Raw genomic sequence first — 20,804 nt, 5'->3', positions numbered from 1 at the left:
TTTACCAGGAATATTAATTTTTTACCAAAAAGGCCAAATTTTTAACGAAATAAATTAATTTTTTAAAGAAATCGTTTGAATCTTCAATAAAAATATATAAATTTCCAACCGAAAGTGGAAAAGTTAAATTTTCAGAAAAAATGAATTTTCAAACAAAAAAATGAACTTTCATCAAAATAGTTGAGTTAAATTTTCAAGACAAAAGACGAATTTGTTTGAAAACAGATCAAATGTTTGGTCTAAAAAGGAAAATTCTCAAAGAAAAATGAAACAATCGATACTACAAAAAAAATATTTTAATTTTAAATTGAAAATAGTTGAATTCAACTAAGAAAGCTAAATTTCCAAAAATGGAGTTCAATTGTCCACCAAATACACGAAAGTGAATCCTAAATCAAAACAGATGATTAATTTTCAATCAAGAAGTTGTATTTTTAACCAAAAAATATAACATTCCTACAAATAAAGTTGAATTTACAATAAAAAGACGAATTTTTAATAAAAAATAATAATTTTATAAAAAGATGAATTTTCAATCAAGAAGATTAATTTTCTGTGCAAAAAAAAAAAGAATTTTGAACAAAATACATGAATCTTTAATGAAACAGCTAAAGTTTCCATGAAAAAAGATAAACTTTTAGTTATAAATGGAATAGTTTAATTTTCAGTTAAAAAATTAATTCTTAACAGAAAAGCGAATAGTCAACAAAATTGTTCAATTTTCAGTCAAAGAGATGAATTTTCAACTAAAAGGTTGAATCTTTAAACAAGGAAATTAATTTTAAATAAAATAGTTAAATCTTATACCAAAACACATTATTAATCATCAATCAAACAGGTGCATTTTCAATTTAAAAATACCATTTTTACCAGAAAAGATATTAATTTTCAAGAAAAAATCTTATTTTTATAAAGAAAGCTGATTTTTCAGAAAAATAGTTGTAGGTTCAGCCAAAAACAAATTAATTTCTACCAAAATAGATTAAATTTTAAGAAAAAAATTGGGTTTTTAAACGAAAAGTTTTTTTTAGAAAAAAATTTATTTTTAAATAAGAAATGATTAATTTTCAACAAAACAGTTAATAAACCAGTTAGATTATTAATAAAAATATGACTTGAAAAAATAGTTGATTTTTCAATGCAATAATTAAATATTGAACCATAAAATTAATAGTAAATTTTTCAACCAAAAATAATTAAATTTCAACAACAACAAAAATGACTTTTCTAGCCAAAGATGATTTTTTTCTATCAAGTGGTCGAATTTTAAACAAAACAATTTAATTATCAACGCAAAAGTTTCATTTACGACCAAAAAGATGATTTTTTTACCAAAAAAGCAAAACCTTAAACTGAAATGGTGAGTTTTTACGCCTTTAAGTCGAATGTTTTAGAGAAAATTTGCCTTTTGATACTAAAAAGATCTATTTTCCAGTAAAAAGATAATTTTAAACATAGAGAAACAAACAATCGATTTTCGAAGCTAAAAAGATCAATTTTTCAGGAAATAATCACCCAAATAGTTTAATTCTCAATAAATTAATTAAATGCTCAAACTATTTTGATTTTCTTATTGTGTTCTATCAATTTAGTCTGCAATTAAGCAAAAAAAGGGAAGTTTCTTAAAAATAGGGAGAAGAGGAATTTTTTAAGAAAGAGGAAAAGAGCAAAAAGGAAAGAGAGTAAAGTCTGATATTGGATACCATTTTTATACCATGGATCACTGTGGCTATCACACATAGAATAATTAATTTTTTTTTAAATAAAATTTCAAATAACATGAAAATAAGCTACTAATGTGGTATTTTCCTTTAAAAAATGACTATAGTTACTTTTTCTTTTAAAAAATCACTAAAAAGTCACTAAGAAGTGAATAATTAAACGGCAGCCCTGATCATAAAAATCTGTCTAAAACTGTTTTGGTATTGACAAAAATGGAACAATGTATTTACCTTTTTCTCCAATTGTTTCTTGAGGCCAACCAATTGCTCCAGGTCATCTTCGTGTTGCTGGGCCATTTTTCTTTTGAAGAATTCCAACTCTCGCATGACATGTTCGTATCTCTGTTTGTAAACACCACCATCTTCTCCATCTTCACCATCAGAAGCGACGCCATTCAGATCAGCTGCCCGGGCATAAAGAAGTTCCATTTCCAGTCGTTCGGTTGCTTGTTGAAGATTTTTATTCGCTTCGTTGACATCCTGGAGTTCTTGTTCGAGGCGAAGACGTTCTGATGTTTCTGCATCTATTCTTTCTGCAGCTAGGGTTGATGTGGAATGCTCTTCTGCAAAATCTGCTGTCATTTCACTCAGCTGAAACAGAAAAGGATGAATTTCTATAGCCTCAAATCGAAACTTAAACTAGATCTGATCATTTCTGACACTTGAATAATTTAAGTGAAATAATAATCCCAAAACATTAATTCTTTTCAACAAAATTTCTTTTCATCAAGGAGTTCTGACCTCTCCATTATATTCCGAAAGCGTATCTTCAGAAAGTCTGGAAGCAGGCCTTGAGGGACTCCTTCCGACACTGCTAGACCTACTGTAGTACTTGAATCCTTTAATCATAATATTTGTCGCACTCTTACTCTTCATCAGATCCCTATTTTGAGAATCAATCATCTCATTAGCTTCATTTCTGTGACCAATCCTCTTCCACTCATCCATGATATGATCCGTCTTCTGCAGAAATTGAGAAATCCTCGAAGTTAAAAAATTGGAAGCAGTCTCAGCTTCAAGATGAGATGCAGTCGGTTTGAAAGAGTGCCTCACTTTCTGGTTTTGTATACCCAATACAAAATTCAAACTCGCATCAAAAACCACCGGAGCTTGTTCTTTACTCGAAAGTTCCTCCAGGTCGAGTCCAGAGGAATGACTTTCCTGAGGAAAAATTCTTCTCGGGGTCGGAGACTTCATAAAAGTTGATCCCGTTGAACCTAAAGAAGAAGAGGACCTGGGTGATCTCGTCAGAGACGAATTCGATCCATTAAAATTTCTCGAACTTGATGCATAACTTCTGCAACTTATACTCGGCGAAGGGCTCCTGCTGATTATCCTTGTTGCATAGTTTGGTTTTATGATTGCAATTTTGCTCAGAGGTTTCGTTTGGAAATGATTAGGAGGAAGAGGTGGTCTTCTGAAAAGACTATTAGAAATTGTTTCCAATCTTGAATTGATTGGTCTCTCATTTCTCTCATTCGTCGGGGTCGCCGAACCTTCTCTTGAAATTGAAGATGGCATCCCTGCCATCATTGTTGTGGACGGAAGAGGCATTCTGAACAGGTGGTTTCAAATAAGTTAAAGTAATTTCTTTAAATCAGGCATTTTATCTCCAGAAGAAGAATCTGACGGGATTTCTCTAGAGGAGACAACTGAAAGCAGTTGGCAGTAAATGAAGAAATTCTTTGCTCCATCGGTAGTTAGAATCGATCCCACCGCTGTCACCTTTTATTACTTTTCGCTATCTATCAAATACAAAACTTGTAACACTTGGTATCCTTGATCTGATTTCTTATTTCTAGTTCAAAAACGAACAAAATTTGAATGATTTCTAAAGGAGTCTTTGAGGTCGTTCCTTTTAGAGGCATTTCCGAGGGAAGCGTTACCGAGGGTTCATGACTGCCACTTCCCAATTGCGTAACCGATGACAACCGGATCGAGGAAGAATCAAAAAGCGACTGCTTCGTCGGCCACCCGGTTTGTCCGGAGGTGTGACGCTCGTGGAGGAGGTGGTCACCTCCGAGTTATTCTGAGAAGAAACGGACGGGTTTGGCTGGAGGCCAAGTCCTCTTCCCAATGGAAAAAGAACATCAAGAAGGGAAGGAGGACATCGCCGGCGACGTGCACTAGGGAGCAATACGATAATCACCGGTGATCACGATGAAAACAAAACAGTCGAGATTCAATTTTTTAGATAAACCGGCTGCGTGTATTATAGTTGTTCTACCCTGGCGCCTCGTAAATTGGAATTGGATCGAGATCTGTAAAAATACTTACCATCACACTGAACAAGCGGATCAACTTCTCGATAAGCAAATAAAAATGCTCTTTAGCGGAAACAAATTTAAATTTCCACGTAGCGATATTCAATATCAAATTATCGTTCCCAGACTTCACAAACCAAAATATTCTAAAAATAGGGAAAATACGGTGATTTTCGGCCAAAACAGGGAATTAATGGGGGGATATTTTTTTTTTTTATAAAGTTAATCTAGGTATTATATTCCTAAAAATTCAAATCGAAATTTATTGCATTTTCAACAAAATAGTTTAATTTTTTACTCAAAAAGATGATTTTTCAACCAAATAAATGAATTTTTAACCAAATAGATGAATTTTCAAATAGAAGAGATCTAACAAACATGGAATAATCAAATTTTTGGTAGAAAAGATTAATTTTTAAAAGTATAGCTCGATTTTCAACAAAATAAATGAATATCCAACAAAAAATTAGTTTTCGTTAAAGTAGTTCCACTTGTAACTAAACAAGTGAACTTTTACCCAAAAAGATGAATTCACAGGGAAAATGGTAAAAGTTCATATTTCATCCAACAATGACTTAAATTCTAAGTAAAAAACAGTTCAAATTAACCAAACAGGACCAATTTTTAACAGAATAGTTGGATCTTAAATCAAAATATATTAATTATCAACTAAACAATTGCAATAAAGAAAAGATGAAATTTTCACTAAAAGAGATGAATTTTCAAACCAAAAATACAAATTTCCAACAAAATAATTGTATTATCAATCCAGGAAGTCTTTTCAATAAAACAATTCAACCGAATTGTTGAATTTTCAACACAATAATTGCATTTTTTACAAAATAGATGAATTTAACAATAAAATAGATGAATTCATAAAAAAAAGCTGAAAAATGAACTAAGATAAATTTTCTATGAAAAAGAGGAATTTTTCACAAAATAAACGAATTTTCAACGAAATACTTGAACTTTCAACTGAAAAATATTCATTATTAACCGAAAATGGAATAACTTAATTTTCAGTAAAAAATTTAAAAAAAAAAACATTTTCAGCCAAATAGTATAACTTTCAAACAAAGGGATGGATTCTTAACCGAAAAAACCAGTTTTCAACCAAATAGTGGAATCCACACAATAAAAGGTTAATTTTCAGCCAAACAGTTGAATTTTTAACCACAAACGATGAATTTTCAAACCGAAAAGTCAAGAAGCAGTTAAATTTTCAATAAAAACTGTAATTTTTACAGAAAGAGATAAATGTTTAACCAAAAACTGAATTTTTTTCAAAGTAGTTTAAGTTTCAACCAGTTAGTAAAATTTTCAAAAAAAGGATGACTTTTTAAGATTAAAAAAAAATTTAATTTAAAAAAAGATATGAATTTGAAACAAAGATTTAAAATATACTTTTCAACCAAAAAGAATGAACTTTCTAGAAAAAAATATTACTTTTCTAATAAAAAATGAATTTTTTATCGAAAAGGACAAATTTTCTATCCAAAAGGATGAAGTTCCAAAAAAATAGTTAAATTTTCAACCAAATGAGATGATCTATGAGCCAAAATTATAGATTCGATTAAATTTATTTCTCCATTGTGTGCTTTTGCATGCTTTTACAATATTTGATGAACCCTCAATTACATATTAAGCTTAAATAAAAATTGCTTTTATGTCGTTCGATTTATATTTTTACTTAAATTTATTTCTTCCTTCTCTCTGGCCTTCTGTTCAAACATCTTTGTCCATTCGCAGATAATGGGGCTCGGCAATCCCACTAAGCATTCGGCTACATGTATCTCTAGAGCTATTCCTGTTCTAGCCCCAATCCAATCCTTAATATCTCTGGATAAATTTCAGTTTGACTGTCCCTTCAAGCCGGGACATCTTAGAATGTGAGCAAGATTTTCTTCACTTTCCCCGCACAGTCTGCAACTAGTATCAACATATCCCTTGTTACCCGCTTTCCCAACGTTTCCGCATCGGATCCTTTCCCATTGCTCTTTAAGTGAGAAGCTTAAATTTGACCTATCCCAATATTCTTCTCTTCCTATATTCTTTTTCCAATTTTTGTATTCCTTACAGTAACTTGAGCTATCTAACTTTCCCCAGTCCGACTGTATTTCCTGATCTATTCTCATATTTTTTACTCCTGCTAGCTTATTTTTCACCTCCTCCTTTCTTATCCCTTTCCAAATCCAATTTAATGATTCCCCATCTCCAACCTGTCCAAACGCTTTCTCAAGTTTTGCTCCCCATTTGGAAGGATTCTTGTTCGAAATCCCCCATAGTTCCTCTTTTAAGCAAATTTTTGGCCATCTATTTTCCTCCATGTCCATGATTTCTAGTAGCTTCTCGATTTCTTCTCTTCTTTCCCGTCCCCAAATTTCTGCTCCATATAAACTGCCTGCTTTTACCAATGTATCCATCAAATATAACCTTTTCCCTAGTTTACTTACATTTGGCCTTTTCATAATCCCCCATGCAGCATTTGTGGCTATTCGTGCTTTTCCTACCATTTTTTGGATGTGCTTAGTATACGTTCCTCCTGTCGAGAACCAAAATCCTAGATATTTATAGCAGTCCACTATTTTAAGTTCTTCTCCTTCAATTCTCCAAGATTCTCCTGCCTTTTTCCTATAACCTTCCTAAATATCATTACTTTAGTTTTATTAATATTTATTTCTAACTTATTTTCATTCACATATTTTACTAATTCTTTCAGCATTTCATTGAGACCCCCGGCAGTATCTGCTACCGCGGCTAGATCATTAGCAAATTTGATTCCAAATATTTTCGTTTGTCCTATTACTGTTCCTCCTAAGTTATTTTTTCCCCACCCTTCTTCTAAGTCTTCTGTAAAAATATTGTATAGAGTGGGGCTTAATGGGCAACCTTGCCTTACGCCTCTAGTTGTTTTAAAGCTATCCAAAATTCCTTCCCCAGTTATTATTTCGTTTGTCGTTTTACTAAAAATTGCCTCGACCATCTTCAGCATTCTGCCTCTAATTCCCAGATTCTGCAATTTTTCTATGAGAATTTTCCTGTCGACTGTATCGAAGGCTTTCTTAAAATCTACAAAGGCCATGTACAATTTCCCACCCTCTCGTTTAAGTTTGTTGTTTATAAGTGAATTGAGCACAAATATGTGATCTCTAGGTATGAGCCAAAATTATAATAGTCGATATTGTAATCCAAAAGAAAGAATTTTTAAATAAAAAAGGATACTTTTCTATCAAAACGTGAATTTTAAACCTAAAAGGACGCAATTAACTATACAAAAAGACGGATTTTCAACAAAGTAATAAAATTTTTATTTAAAAGAGATGCATTTTTTACCAAAAGATTCATTTTGTACCCGGAAAGAAAAAATATTATTCGTAAAAAAAGATTACATTTAAACAAAATAGTTTAATTCTCAACAAATTAATTGAATGCTCATCCAAACAGTAGAGTTTTGAACCAAAGAGATGGGTATTAAACTAATAAAATTAATTTTGACCAAATTTTTCGAATTTTCGATCCAGAAGATTTTCAACCAAAAATGATTAATTTTCGGCAAAAAATGGAAGAGAAAAACAGAATTTTCAATTAAAAAGAGTTTACTTTCAACGAAAAATAGTTAGATTTTCTAATTAGATTTAATTAAGTCAGTTCGCATTTAAGCAGAAAAACGAGAAAAAGGGGAATTTTCTTCAAAAAGGGGGAAAAAGAATTTTTTTGAAAGGGGTAAAAGAGGGAAATATTGAATATTAAGATATAAAAATGGATTTCTTGTTTTTTCTTTATCATTATACTTAGGGTATATTTTTTTGTGATGAGAGAAGTTGCACGAAGTTGCATCATGCGTCCAAATCCAACAGATAGGGTTGACATTCCCTGCCTGTTATATCGGGAGTTGAGTGTATTTTATTCCTTGTAAATTGGACAATTTAGAGAGGGATTCTTTAATTATAGACGATAATGGCTTCGGAGGCACCTGCTAATTTCTGAGTTTCCAGTGAGTTCATCAAGACTCACGGCAATGAAAGCAAATTACATTGTTGAAAAACGACAAGATCAAGGTCATTTTAATTTTTATTTAGTTCTCTAGTGGAAGTAGATAATAATCATGTTATGTGATCCAGAGACTCTCATACGATCTGCAATAAAAGTCATTTGGTACGTGATTATTTTATTATCTCGGCAGAATCTCTCTCTCTCTCTCTCTCTCTCGCTAATTACGTTGTAGTCCGACAGTTCTGCTTATCATTATACTGTACTCTCGATAGCCTCGTTACTTTCCCACGAAATTGCATTCAAATATTCTTTTTTTGACTCTAGGGTTTCGTACAAAATGGCAATGTCATTTCATTTTTTTGTTGTTGTAACATAAAACTGATCGATTTTATTAAAAGGGACCAGTTTCATATATTTTTTTATTCTAGAAATTCCAGCCCTTTTTATTATAATTTTCTTGTAAGGCTGGGCGATTCAAGTCCTATAGCAATGTAGTTGAAACTTATTATACTATGCCCTTTTATTTCAAAACCCCGGAGAAACAGAGTTCACCCTCGCTGTCAAAGTATGATTCAAGTCCTTTATCATGAGTCCATATACCGTTGGACATTTGCCTAGGAATCTTTTGAAAAACTTTTTATTCTCTTGCAAACATTCAAAATTGTTTAGAAAAATTCTTTATTTTCAAAATCTTTAAAATTCTACTGAAATAAACAAAAGTCTTATTTTTGTATCGTTTAATTTTACTGCTTCTTTATATTTCAATATTTGCCTTAATCTTATTATACTTTTTTATATATTATTAGGAATCAAACCAAGTCTAACCGAGAAATGGATAAAAATAAAATTAACGCGGAAAACATGAAATTCTGCGGTAAAACGCTAATGGACAAAGTCAATAACGAGAGGATTCAATCGAATCCATTTCAAATCAGACAGGTTCTATACATGGAGATACAGAATATTTTTTGCCAATTTTTTGTTGACTTTTTACTATTATGAGGAAAATAACTTTTGAGTTTTATGTAGGAGATTTTTTTTTTCATGAAATCGAATTCTCGCATTTTTCTTTAAAACGACAGTAGATACGCAAAAATGTTCAGAAAATATTTTGTACAGTTAAGAGGGTTCTATAAAAAGTTTTTTTATTCATTCATGATATCTTGCACCATTTCCGAGAAAAAAAAACAAAACTTCATTTCTCGGAAATGGTTCAAAAAGGCAAAAAACTCTACCAGAATCTGAAAACAAATCTAAAATCTCTCAATTAGGTCAAAAGTTATATAAGCTTTAAAAAAAAGTTTTTTTTACCAACAAAGCCAAAAATGCAAATACGCATAACTCCGTAAAAAAAAATGTTGCCACAAATCTCAAAAATACCTATCGCCTAATTTCCTATAAAAAACATATATCGTTCCCGAGAAATTCTGCAACTTCAAGTGTAGAACCTGCCTGATTTGAAATGGATTCGATCTTGTGTACAAGAAACACTACTTATCAAGAGAGAAAGAAATTTGCTGAGATGGTTTGAGTAAAATTAACACGGATGACATGAAATTCCTGCGCAATATCTGCGGTAAAACGCTAATGGACAAAGTCAATAACGAAAGAATTCTAAAAGAATCACTGTTGTAAAAGTGATAAAAGTGTAAAATCAGTGTTGTAAAAGAAACACTGTTTGTCAAGAATAAAAGAAAGTATGACGCCAAAATTAGCCTATTTTTTGGACCTCCCTAGCGACCTGGGGGAAAAAATATAAAAATATGTTACAGGTAGCGAATTACTCGCCATTGAAAACCACTAAAAAGGGGTAATTTTTTTAGTTGTCTAAAAACGAAAAGCTATGCTTACAGCGGGTTTCAAGGACGAGTAATTTCATGCCTGTACAATATTTTTTTCCCAGGTCGCTAGCGAGGTCCGAAATTATGCTAAAAAAAGCCTACTTTAGCGCCACTCTTGCTTGAGATGGTTTAAGTAAAGTTAACGCGGATGGCATGAAATTCCTGCGCAATATCTGCGGTAAAACGCTAATGGACAAATTCAATAACGCGAGGATTCTTAAAGAATGTGGTGTAAAATAAACACTGTTTGTCAATAATGAAAGAAATTTGTTGAGATGGTTTAGGGATGTTGAGAGGAAGAAACAAGAACGACTGAAGAAACAAATTGACTTAGGTAAAGTAAAGGACGCGTAACCAGAGGGAAACCGACGAAAGAACGGTGGGAATGTGTCAACGAGACCCTAAATCGGAAAGATATAAGTAACCATAGAAACATGAGACCTACATAAGACAATGTATGGACGTGAAGAAAGATAAATAGGTGTGCCAGGACAGGAAAATGTGGCGGCAAATAGTTTTTAAATTTACATGGTGACTTTGAGAACCTCTTTGCCTGGCGTGATTGCTAAAGAGAATTTTTTTAAACGAACGTGTCTTTTAAATACGCAACATGGTAATTCTATATTATTCTAAGAATCGCCCCCCCCCCATCCTCCTTATCCCACCTCGTCAACTGAATTACTTTTGGACAAAAACTATTAAAAATAAGTATTGGCCTTTATTTAAATAAATTTACCATCCAATAGCAATACAAATTTAAATGAAAAAAAATGTGTAAAAAATTCGGTCAGTAGGAATCGAGCTTGGACATTCTGATTCCAAACTTGAAGCGCTATCGCCTGATCTACCCAGGATTTTTTTATCATTTTTTCCTTTAGAATGACTGCAAAGTCAAGAATTTCATTAGTAGTTTATCCTTAAAAGAGAAAAGTATATTTCAAATCCTATCTATTTTTGTAATAAGTCGTTCTATATCTGAGACCTGTAACAGAGGAATTTATGAAGACCAGAGTATTTATCTTTTCCTTTTTCAAGGCCTTTAAATCATAGTTGTAGAAATCCTCTAATCCTGAAATCTCGAAACTAAGGAATGTTTGCCTCCACATTTTCATTTGAAATCACGATAGTAGGATCTCTTCCGTATCCGCGATATTTGTTTTGGGGTCGACGAGGCACGAAGGGCATCAAGAAAATCGTGCGAGCAGTTTCTCCATAGCAAAGATGTGGGTCACTGGTACTTTTGTCTAGCGGCGCTTTAATGTGCATGCCACTTTAATGCCCGTTGGTCAAGTTGGCCAGGTAGTGGCTATATTATATATAGTTTTGTTTAATATTCAAAGTTACATAAAAATAATTTTTTCTATTCTATAGTGAAAACCATATGAACATTTTCGATAGAATCAGGCCTCGGACTCACTTTGAAGGTGAAAAATAGTATAAATAGTGTCACAAATTTAAAAAAAAGTGGCATAACACTTTCTAAGTATTAAAAATTCTTCAATCTATAAAGTATAAAAACTTCTATTTATTCATTTCAGACCAAGTCTTTTTTTATTTTCGCTGGGAATTCATATATCGCGATTTAAAAATTGTATTATTTATTTGCTTCAAAATTGAATTATTTTTTTGAAAATTCCAAAAATTTGCAAAAGTCATACTTCCTGGTAGAAGTTCAACTGCTTTGTTGAAAATTCGTCTTTTTGATTTTATTCCCACCATATAATTGGAATTTTGTTTCTTTCTTGACTAACATATTTTGTTTATTGTAAATTTATTAAAAATTTGTTTCTGTAGGAATTTAATCTTTTCTGGTTGAGAATGCAACTGTCTGGTTAAAGAAAAATTGCTCGAAAGTTAAACAATTTGGTAGAAAATTTAAATACTTGGTTAGAAATTGATGTACTTTGTTCAAAAATCTTAGTTGAAAATTTAATTTACCTTTTGTTAAAAGGTATTTTCTAATCTGAAAATTTGATAATTTTGTGGAAAATTCATCTGGATGGTTGTACATTAAATTTGTTGTTAAAATTTTATCTCTTTTAATTAAAAAATTCAATTATTAATTTACAAGTTTTTAGAAACGAATAAGCTATAAATTAAAAATAGATCAAAGAAAATCTGGACTAACATTGAATCCATTATTCATAAACATTTAGTTTTTGATTATGTAATTTGTTGAAAAATCGTCTTTTTTGGTAGAAAATTAAAGTAGTTGGTAACAATGTATGTATTTTGTTGAAATTGTGTATTTTCTTAATGAAAATGCCACTTTATTGTACAGAATTTGTCTCTGGCATTTTAGGTGAAAATGTAACTAAAAATGTATTTTGTCAATTCATCTTTTTTGGTAGAAAATCAATTTTTTTGTTAAAAACGCAATTGTATGGTTAAAAAAGATTCTGTTTTACTTGTGGATTCAAGTTTTTTTTTTAAATTCATCTTTTTGGATGCATTCAACTCTTTTTTATTTACAATAAAAAACTTTTTTGTTTGAATATCAAATATTACATTTGCTGATGAAAATTACTATCTTCAGGCGGAAAATGCAGTTCCTTAAAAATTTAATAATTTTGTAGGAAATTCAACTGATTTACGGAAAATTTACGTAATTTATTGAAAATTCATATTTTCGGTTGAAAATTCAGCTGTTTTGTTAAAAACTAATCTTTTTTGTTAAAAACTTACAAACAATTTTAAGTTAAAGTACAGAAATAGTGGCACTAGCGGACAACTGACGATTTTTCAACAAAACAGTTAAATCAACTATCCAAAAAAGTGACCTCTTTTAACAAAATTGTGCAATTTTTAATCAAAAAGTAATAAATATATAAAATAATCTCGTCTCTCCGTAGCTTCTCAGACCAGCAATCTGAAAGATATGGGTTCGGAGCCCAACGGAGCTTGAGAGCAATTTCTTCAGAATTTAGAAATCAAAATCAATATTAAAGAAATATTTATTTTAGACCAATAGAAAAAAAACAATTAACATCAAAAAATTTAAGAACTAACAAACTTCGACTAAATAATTAATTTTTTCGAAGAGAGTTGAATTAAAAAAAAAGAAGAATTTTTAATTAAAAAGAACGAATTTTATATCCAGATAGACGAATGGCCAAAAAACATGATGCCCATTGTGTCCTCTGGCACGAGTTTTAGTTTAAAAGTGTCCCGAATAAAACTCCTGGTTGCAGGGAAATAATGGTTAAAAACTGCCTACTGAACCCAATTGCTCGTTATACATGGTACCTGGAATTCCGAAACGGAACGTCGGGTGCTGGTCTATATTCCATTCAAAATCCCATTCCCATTTTATGTAGAGCCTTCACAAGAGTCACACCTAAAGATTTTAACTTCCCTCTTTAATGCAGCCTATGTACCTCTTCATTATCAGTTCTCTGAAGCTATTCTGCTACCCAGGTAACTGCATTTTTTCCCAGGCTTTCAAATACGTTTTACGGCAAAATGTATCTTTTTTAGAAACAGGATATGAACTCGAAAGGTATTTTTATCGGTTCCTAAATATCAGATAGTAATAATTATTTTTCACTGTGAAGATTTTTTAATTGACTTTAGGATCGATAATATTCATTTTTGTTCTGCAATGAATTTTTTAAAAATTCTATAAAAATACAAATGGGATTTTTCATGTTTCCTCCCTGAAAGTCCTACCTAGACATTACTTATTCACGTTGCCTTACTGAAGAGTCCGGTGAGTGAGTACGGGACAAAACATAAGAAATCTCAATTTCGTATTTTTTTTAATTAAAAAAAAGTTTATTAATTGCAGAACAAAAATATATGCTATTAACCTTAATGCCACTTAAAAATTCTTCTTTACAATTATGATATTACTCATGCTAATTAAAAACGATATCTATCGAAAAACCAGCAAAAGTGTAATCTAACTAAATTATATTTGAACCTCACATCTCACAATACGAATGTTCAACATAAGATTTGAAAAACAACTATTTAGTTTGAATTATTTGTGGAAAGAGGCAATTTTCAATAAAATAACTGAACTTTTGAAGAAGAAGAAGTTGCATTTCCAGATCGAAAAAAAGAATTTCTTAACAAAAAGTTCATTGTCAACAAAAATTATATATTATCAATTCAAAAGAATAGATTTTCTATCTAACAAGAGAAATATTCAACAAAACAGACAAATTATTTTCCGACAGAGATGAATCTTCAATCAAAATGTCGAATTTCCAAACAAACCAAAAAAATAATTTTTAACCAAATTATTGAACTTTAAATGAAACGTGACGAATATTCTATCCAAAAATACCAATTTTACACAAAACAATTGAATTTTTAACTGAAAAAGATGATTTTAAAAAAAATAATTGAATTTTTAAACAAATATTTTTCTACCTATTAAGATTAAACCAGAAAGACGAATTTTTAACCAAATTATTAAAATCAAATAGAAATATAATGTTTTAACCAAACAATTCAATTTACAACAAATAGTTGAACCTTCAATAAAGAGAGATAAATTTTCACCAAAATAGTTGAATTTTTAAATACATTTTTGAGATTTCAACTCCCAAAAAGTCGAACTTTTTGAAGACAGTTTAATTGTCCACCTGAAAAGTTAAAGAAAAAAAATAGAAGATGATTTTCAACCAAAATATGATTTTTAAACCAAATATTTTAACTTTCAATCAAGAGACAAATTTTCACTAAAATAGTTAAATTTTTAAATAGATGGTTGAATTTTCATGCCAAAAACTCGAATTTTTCGAAAGATAGTTTAATTCTCAAACTAAAAAGTTGAACTCAAACAAAATTTCAACGAAGTTAAATTCTGTACCAAAGAGTCTAACATTTGATAAAAAGATACAAGTTTTTAACACAATAGTTGTATTTACAAGGCAAAAAGGTAATTTTTTTTTTTTTAGGTTGAATTGTTAACAGAAAAGTTCATTGTTAACCATAAACGGTGAATGCTCTAGAAATAAAAACAATTGTTCAAGAAAACAGTTGAATTTTGAATTAAATAATTACATTTCTAACCAAATAGTTGAATTGTTAATCAAAAAGAATTAATTTACAATTAAATTTCAACAGTAATTTTCGGAATGTGAATCTCTAGATCAATTTCAAAAACTTGAAACTTTAGGAGCTTTGGAAATAAAAATCTTTCGGATTCTCAAACTCAGCTAAAAAAACTCTTTTAAAATCCAGTTTGGAGACTACAGAAATTCAAGCCTTCAAGTTTAGAATGGCTCAATTTCGAATATATTAAATAATGTATTTTTATGTTTAAAAAAATTTGACTTTGAACTTACTCAATTTAAAACTACTAAATTTGAAAACCTTGAATTCGTAATTGTGCAATTTGAAAGCCTTTCATTTAAACTATAAAAAAATAAATAAAATCCCAACAACTAAAATCCATCAAAGTCTGCCAACGATTCCCATAAAATATCAACTATTTCAACAAGATTTCTTGTTTTCACAAAATTTCCCTCGTTTCTTAAATGGCACAATGGACCAGTCATAAGTATAGCTGTAGAATGCTGAAGAAAGTTAAGTTGGATAAACTAGACCGCAAATCATAGGAATCTCGTGCATTCGTTAGAATATTTTGCTCTCATAGAAGTAAAATATTACAAGAGCAAAAATAAATATAAAAAAATACAATGTTTTTTCAGATGCACGGAAGATGATGACTGTCATTACTAAGTTGGTGAGAATCAGGTTGTTGGAAACTCATGCTATTTTGCTATATGGTCAAAGAGAAGTTTCTTCAATTAAAAATAGATTGTTGGTTACCTTTTTTTATTCCAATTGTAGAAATATTTTGTTTTTCTAAAGCAACACTTTTTTATATAAATGAATATTTACCTACAGTCAAATACAAATTTATTTAAATAAAGTAAAATTTGTTTGTGTTATGTTATTTAGTTTAACCAAAAATAAACTTAAGTAAAGAAAGCATGTATTATTATAATGTTTTATTATGACAATCAAAAAATAATTTTTCTATAAAGCCTCTTTTATTATATATCACAATCAACTCATCATTATTATTTCCAAATAAGTATAATTTCGATTTTAAAAAAATGTATCGAGTTACCTTGAGGTTAATTTTTCAAAATATCCTTAATTTTAAACATTTTTTATTCTAACAATTAACAATCAGCTTTTAAATTCATAACCTGGGTCTTCATAAATAATAATAATATTTCCATACAAGAGGCCAAATAAGCGGTTTTGTTCACTGCGAGTGTGCAGGTGCATCTCTCGTCCTTCGGCTCGGCTTCGCCTCGTATTCGAGTTCGTCCTAGGCTTTCACACTCGCAGTGAGCAAATCAGCCCATTTTGCCTCTAGTATCGAAATCGACTTTTTTTTAAATTAAATGAATAGTATCAAACATATAGTTTCTTTAATTTAAATTTTTAAAAGCGTTATTTTAAACGGAACAAATTTGTACTTTAAATTAAAACAAAAAAGCTAAAGAAACAATTTCCTGAACTAACAAAAAAAAAACATTTTCTCAAAGTACTCGTCAGTTTGAATTGTGGTAAGTATATATTAAGGACAGAATTACGATCGTTGTGAAATGATTCGCCTTAGTGGTTTTCATGAAGCCAAAGTCAGTGTCATACAAATGATGATTTAGAGGCTTTAAACTCATAATTTATGATGAAAGTAATTAATTATCGTAAGCATGTCTCTTCAAGCGAAATGGATCGTTTTTTATTTTCTAAGAAGTAAAAGTATTTAGATTTTCAATTAATTACCTGAATAGAAAAGCTTTTCAAATAGATTGATTAGTTTAAAAATGTAGATCCTGAAATTTGGAAATTTTTAAAATTTATAGTTGGCCGCAAAACTTTATTTTCAAAATATTTCACACACACACAGGTATATAAATATTATTCACTAAAAATTCTCAATATTTAAAAACCAAATATATTCCAATCTTGTAATATTCTTACTGTAGAATCTTTTAAAAATGCAATGAAACATTTTTAAATTTTCAAGTTAAATTCAAAAGAATTCAAATGAAATGGAAAAAATTATATTGGTTTCAGTAAAAATAGAGGGATTGAAGGGGAATAAGTAGAATTCGATGATTTTTAACTTAAATTTTTTATTTAAATTAAATTTTTATTTTTTAACAAAAAAGTGAAGTATCTACCAACAGTTGAATTTTCATAAAAATAGTTAAATTTTAGGCTCAATTGCTGAATTTTCAATCCAAACAGGAGAATTTTATACAAAACAGTTCAGTCATTTTCGATTTGAAAACATAAATTTTGAATTAAAATTATGAATCTTGAAACAAAAATAAATGTATTTTTTAAAACATAGTGTAAGTTTAAACAAAGTAGAGCATTCTTAAACAAAAAAGGGGGTATTTTCATCAAAGTATTTGAATCCGCAATCAAAACAGATCAATTTGAAACGAAAAAGAAGCATTTTTAATCAAAAAGGATGAATTATAAAATACAAAAGATCAATTTACAATTAAATGGATCAGTTTTGAAAAAATGTGAAATTGTTAAATTTTCAGTTCGAAAAAATTGGTCTTTAATAAACAAAAAACTCATTTTCGACAAAGTAGTTGAGAAATGTTATTAAATTTTTGAGTTTTCACATGAAATTATAAATCTTCAACAACAACAAAAATACATTTTAAACAAATTATTTGAACTTTCAATCATATAGTTGAATTAAAAAAAAACAAGGAAAGGCGGAAAGAAAAAATTTCTTGAAAACAAAGGGACAACATTTTTGAAAAAGGGGATAAGAGCGAAATAGGAGAACGAATGTGAAGTCTAATATTGGATAGTGATTTCGAAACATATAGAGTTATAGTTGAAATTTAATATATGAATATCCCCTTACAAATAAGACCCTTTGAGAACTAGGAATGAAAATTATTCGACCCCATTCTATTTAAGAAACTTTTAATTTGAAGGGCTTAAAAACTATATTTTTATTATTAAACCATTAAGTCATATCCCTTTCGAGGGATATGACTTAATGATCTAGCCGGGGATCAGAGACCCAGGCCGCTGATTAATCTCTCTAGCAATCACGCCATGCGCAGAGGTTTACAAAGTCAAAACATAATAATATCGATCTTTTTTTCGCATTTGTATCCATTTAAATTATTTGACATCCAATAATAAAAGTTTATTTTTAATTTTAATTTCACAAAACCCTTCTTCTTAAAAAAAACATATAAATGGACACGCTGATCTTCCCCTTTTCCTGGTAAATGGCCAATTGAAATTGAAGTAAAAAAGTTTGATACTCGTGGCTTTTCTCGTGCGTGAATCTTGTGCTGACACCGTAATTACAACATTGTTACGCATGTATAAATCTCATGTGAGCACTCCTGTGGGACAAAACGTTTAAGGGACTTTCACAACAATTTCAGGATACTTTCAAGGCATCGTTAAATCTCATTTGGTGCCTTTGGAATCCGGTATAATGCCGGTTATTCATTTAGGACAAGGAAAGATTTACCCAATGTTTTATGGCCGTATCAGCAGATACCTGTGGGCTACATTGCCGATCAAGTACTCAAGCTTGAAGGGCTTGAAGAGCCACGAGGCGAATCGCCACAAGGCAAATGATAGCTCGTAAGCCGGTCGTTTACCCGGTTCTTCCAGATGAAAGTTTTTCGCATTTAGAGTCTCCGTGATGAGTAATATTTATAGCCTCGTTAGGGACAAGTGCCATCCTGTTCTTCTTCCTTTTTTCTTTTTTTTTCGATTGCTCCCTTTTTATTTATTTCCTCTATTATTTTAACAAATTCTCCTCAAGATTCTCACTGATAAGGAGCCGTCCATAAACTACGTTATAATGAAAAAAACTGAGGGTACGAAACGTTGAAAGTATTCGGTCAAGCAGGGTAAATGCGAGATGAACAATATAAACTGTGGCATTCAGAATCAGCTGCTTATTACCCTAGTTGAACGATTACCTGCAAAATTTCGTACCCCCAGTTTTTTTCTATGTGCAAATTTGAGGGTTGGGGGGGGGGGGTTGTCACTGACAACTTTGGTTAGTAAAAGAGGTGGTTGTGAAGGGATTAGTAGAAGTAACGTTAAAAACTTGAATAACATTTAGTAAATTTTCTGATGACGATCGTTTACCCGGTTCTTCCAGACAAAAATTTTTCGCTTTATGAATCTCCATAATATTTAGAGGTTCGTTGGCGATAAGCGCCATTCGGTTCTTGCTCCTTTTGCATTTATTTTCGATTGTTCCTTTTTTATTTATTTATTTCGTCCATTGTTTTAACAAAATCTCCTCAAGATTTTCACTAATAAGGAGTCTTCCATAAACTGCGAAATACAGAAAAAAACTGAGGGTAAGAAACGTTGAAGGTAATTGGTCAAGCTGGGTAAACTTGAATGATTACAAACTTTTCGTACCCGAAATATTTTCTATGTCATAAGCCCCATGTCATCAAAATTTCACGGACCTAAAATTTTATTCTTACCAAAATGGCCGGATTATGACTCATTAATGCAAGAATCATGCGAATGGTGATTCGGAAGTATGAAAATTATGATCAAATAAATGGTAATTGGGAAAATAAGAAATCAGAACAAAAATTCGGATGTATAAAAGTATGTAAATTAACAATTAGGTGTAATACAAATCATAGAAAATTGCTATTTAGTTAAACGGTTTAATGTAAAATAAATATTAGAAATAATAGAATCGTTTTGTTGGAAATTTTTTTTTCAGAGATTAATGATTTTAGTTTTCAATTCATCCCTTTAGTTGAAAATTTAATCATTTTGTCGAAAATCTGTTCCTTTGGTTAAGAATTAACTTTTTTTAACTAAATGAACTAAACTATTAAACTTATAATCCATTACATTTTTGGTTGAAAATTAATTTTTTAATTGAAAATTAATCGTTTCTGGTTAAAAAATTGATTTAAAGTTGAGCTAATTTTTAAAAGATAATTTTGCTGTTGAAGATTTATTATTTTAGTTGGAAACGCAACTGGAAATTCAACTGTTATGTAGATAATTCGTAGTTTTGGCTTTAATATTCAACAATATTGTCGAAAATTGATGTCTTTGTTTAAAATTGATCTTTTTAGTTATAATACTCATCTTGTTTGTTGAAAATCCATATTTGGTAAAGGATTCAATTATTTGTTTAAAAATTTGTCTTTTATGGTTGAATTCAACAGATTGAAAATTAGTTTTCTGTCGTTGAAAACTAATTTGTTCAAAACTAATTTGTTAAACTAAAAATTTGACGATTTCATTTTTGGTTAAAAAAATATTTGTTATTTAGATTAAAAACCATTTAATTTGTGGAGGATTCAATTACTTTGTTCAAAATTCGTTTTCTCATCTAAAATTTTCATTATTTTATTTGTGGATAGGAATTTATAAGTTGAAAATGCAATTATTTTGGTAGAAAATTTATGTATTTTGTGAAAAATGCATACATTTGTTTAGAAAAATATATCTTGATTGTAGGAAATACATCTTTTTTGGTTAAGGATTCAAATGTTTAGTTCAAAATTCGTAAATGTTGGTGGAACTCAACTGAATAAAGAGTATTTTGTTGTTGAAAATTAACTAAAAATTTAACAGTTTCGTTTTGGGTGCACAAAGAAAATAATTTTTACTTGAAAATTTAAATATATTGTTAAAATTCTTCACAATTATTGGTAAATTTATTTGGTGGAGGATTCCACTATTTTGTTAAAAATTTGTTGTTTTTTTCATTCACAAATTTCACTATTTCATTTTTGGGTAGAAATTTGCCCTTTAGAAGTTGAAAGTTTAACTTCATTCAACTTAAAAATTCATCTGTTTTTGTTTAAATTTTAATATTTTTTGTTCAAAAATCTGATTCTATTGATTGAAAATTCATGATTATTCGTAAAAAATCAACTTTTTTGTAGAAAATTCAAGTGTCTTCAAAAAAATTGGTCTTTTTGGGTTGAAAATTCATCTCGGTTGGTAGAAAATATATTGTT

The 20,804-nt window shown here is 29.9% G+C and overlaps 1 protein-coding gene across 1 annotated transcript in view; it reads right to left on the bottom strand.

The window, feature by feature from the left end:
- LOC117170011 (unconventional myosin-XVIIIa) overlaps positions 1–20,804 on the bottom strand; it is a 399,533-nt gene that overhangs the window by 17,454 nt on the left and 361,275 nt on the right. Inside the window, exon 18 of the mRNA XM_033356525.1 lies at positions 1,953–2,312. Within this exon, the coding sequence (XP_033212416.1) occupies positions 1,953–2,312 (360 nt within the window). The remainder of the gene's footprint in view (positions 1–1,952; positions 2,313–20,804) is intronic.

Source organism: Belonocnema kinseyi, chromosome 3 (genome assembly GCF_010883055.1).
Source record: "Belonocnema kinseyi isolate 2016_QV_RU_SX_M_011 chromosome 3, B_treatae_v1, whole genome shotgun sequence".
NCBI classification, from domain to species: domain Eukaryota; kingdom Metazoa; phylum Arthropoda; class Insecta; order Hymenoptera; family Cynipidae; genus Belonocnema; species Belonocnema kinseyi.
This window is presented reverse-complemented; position numbering and strand designations above follow the sequence as displayed.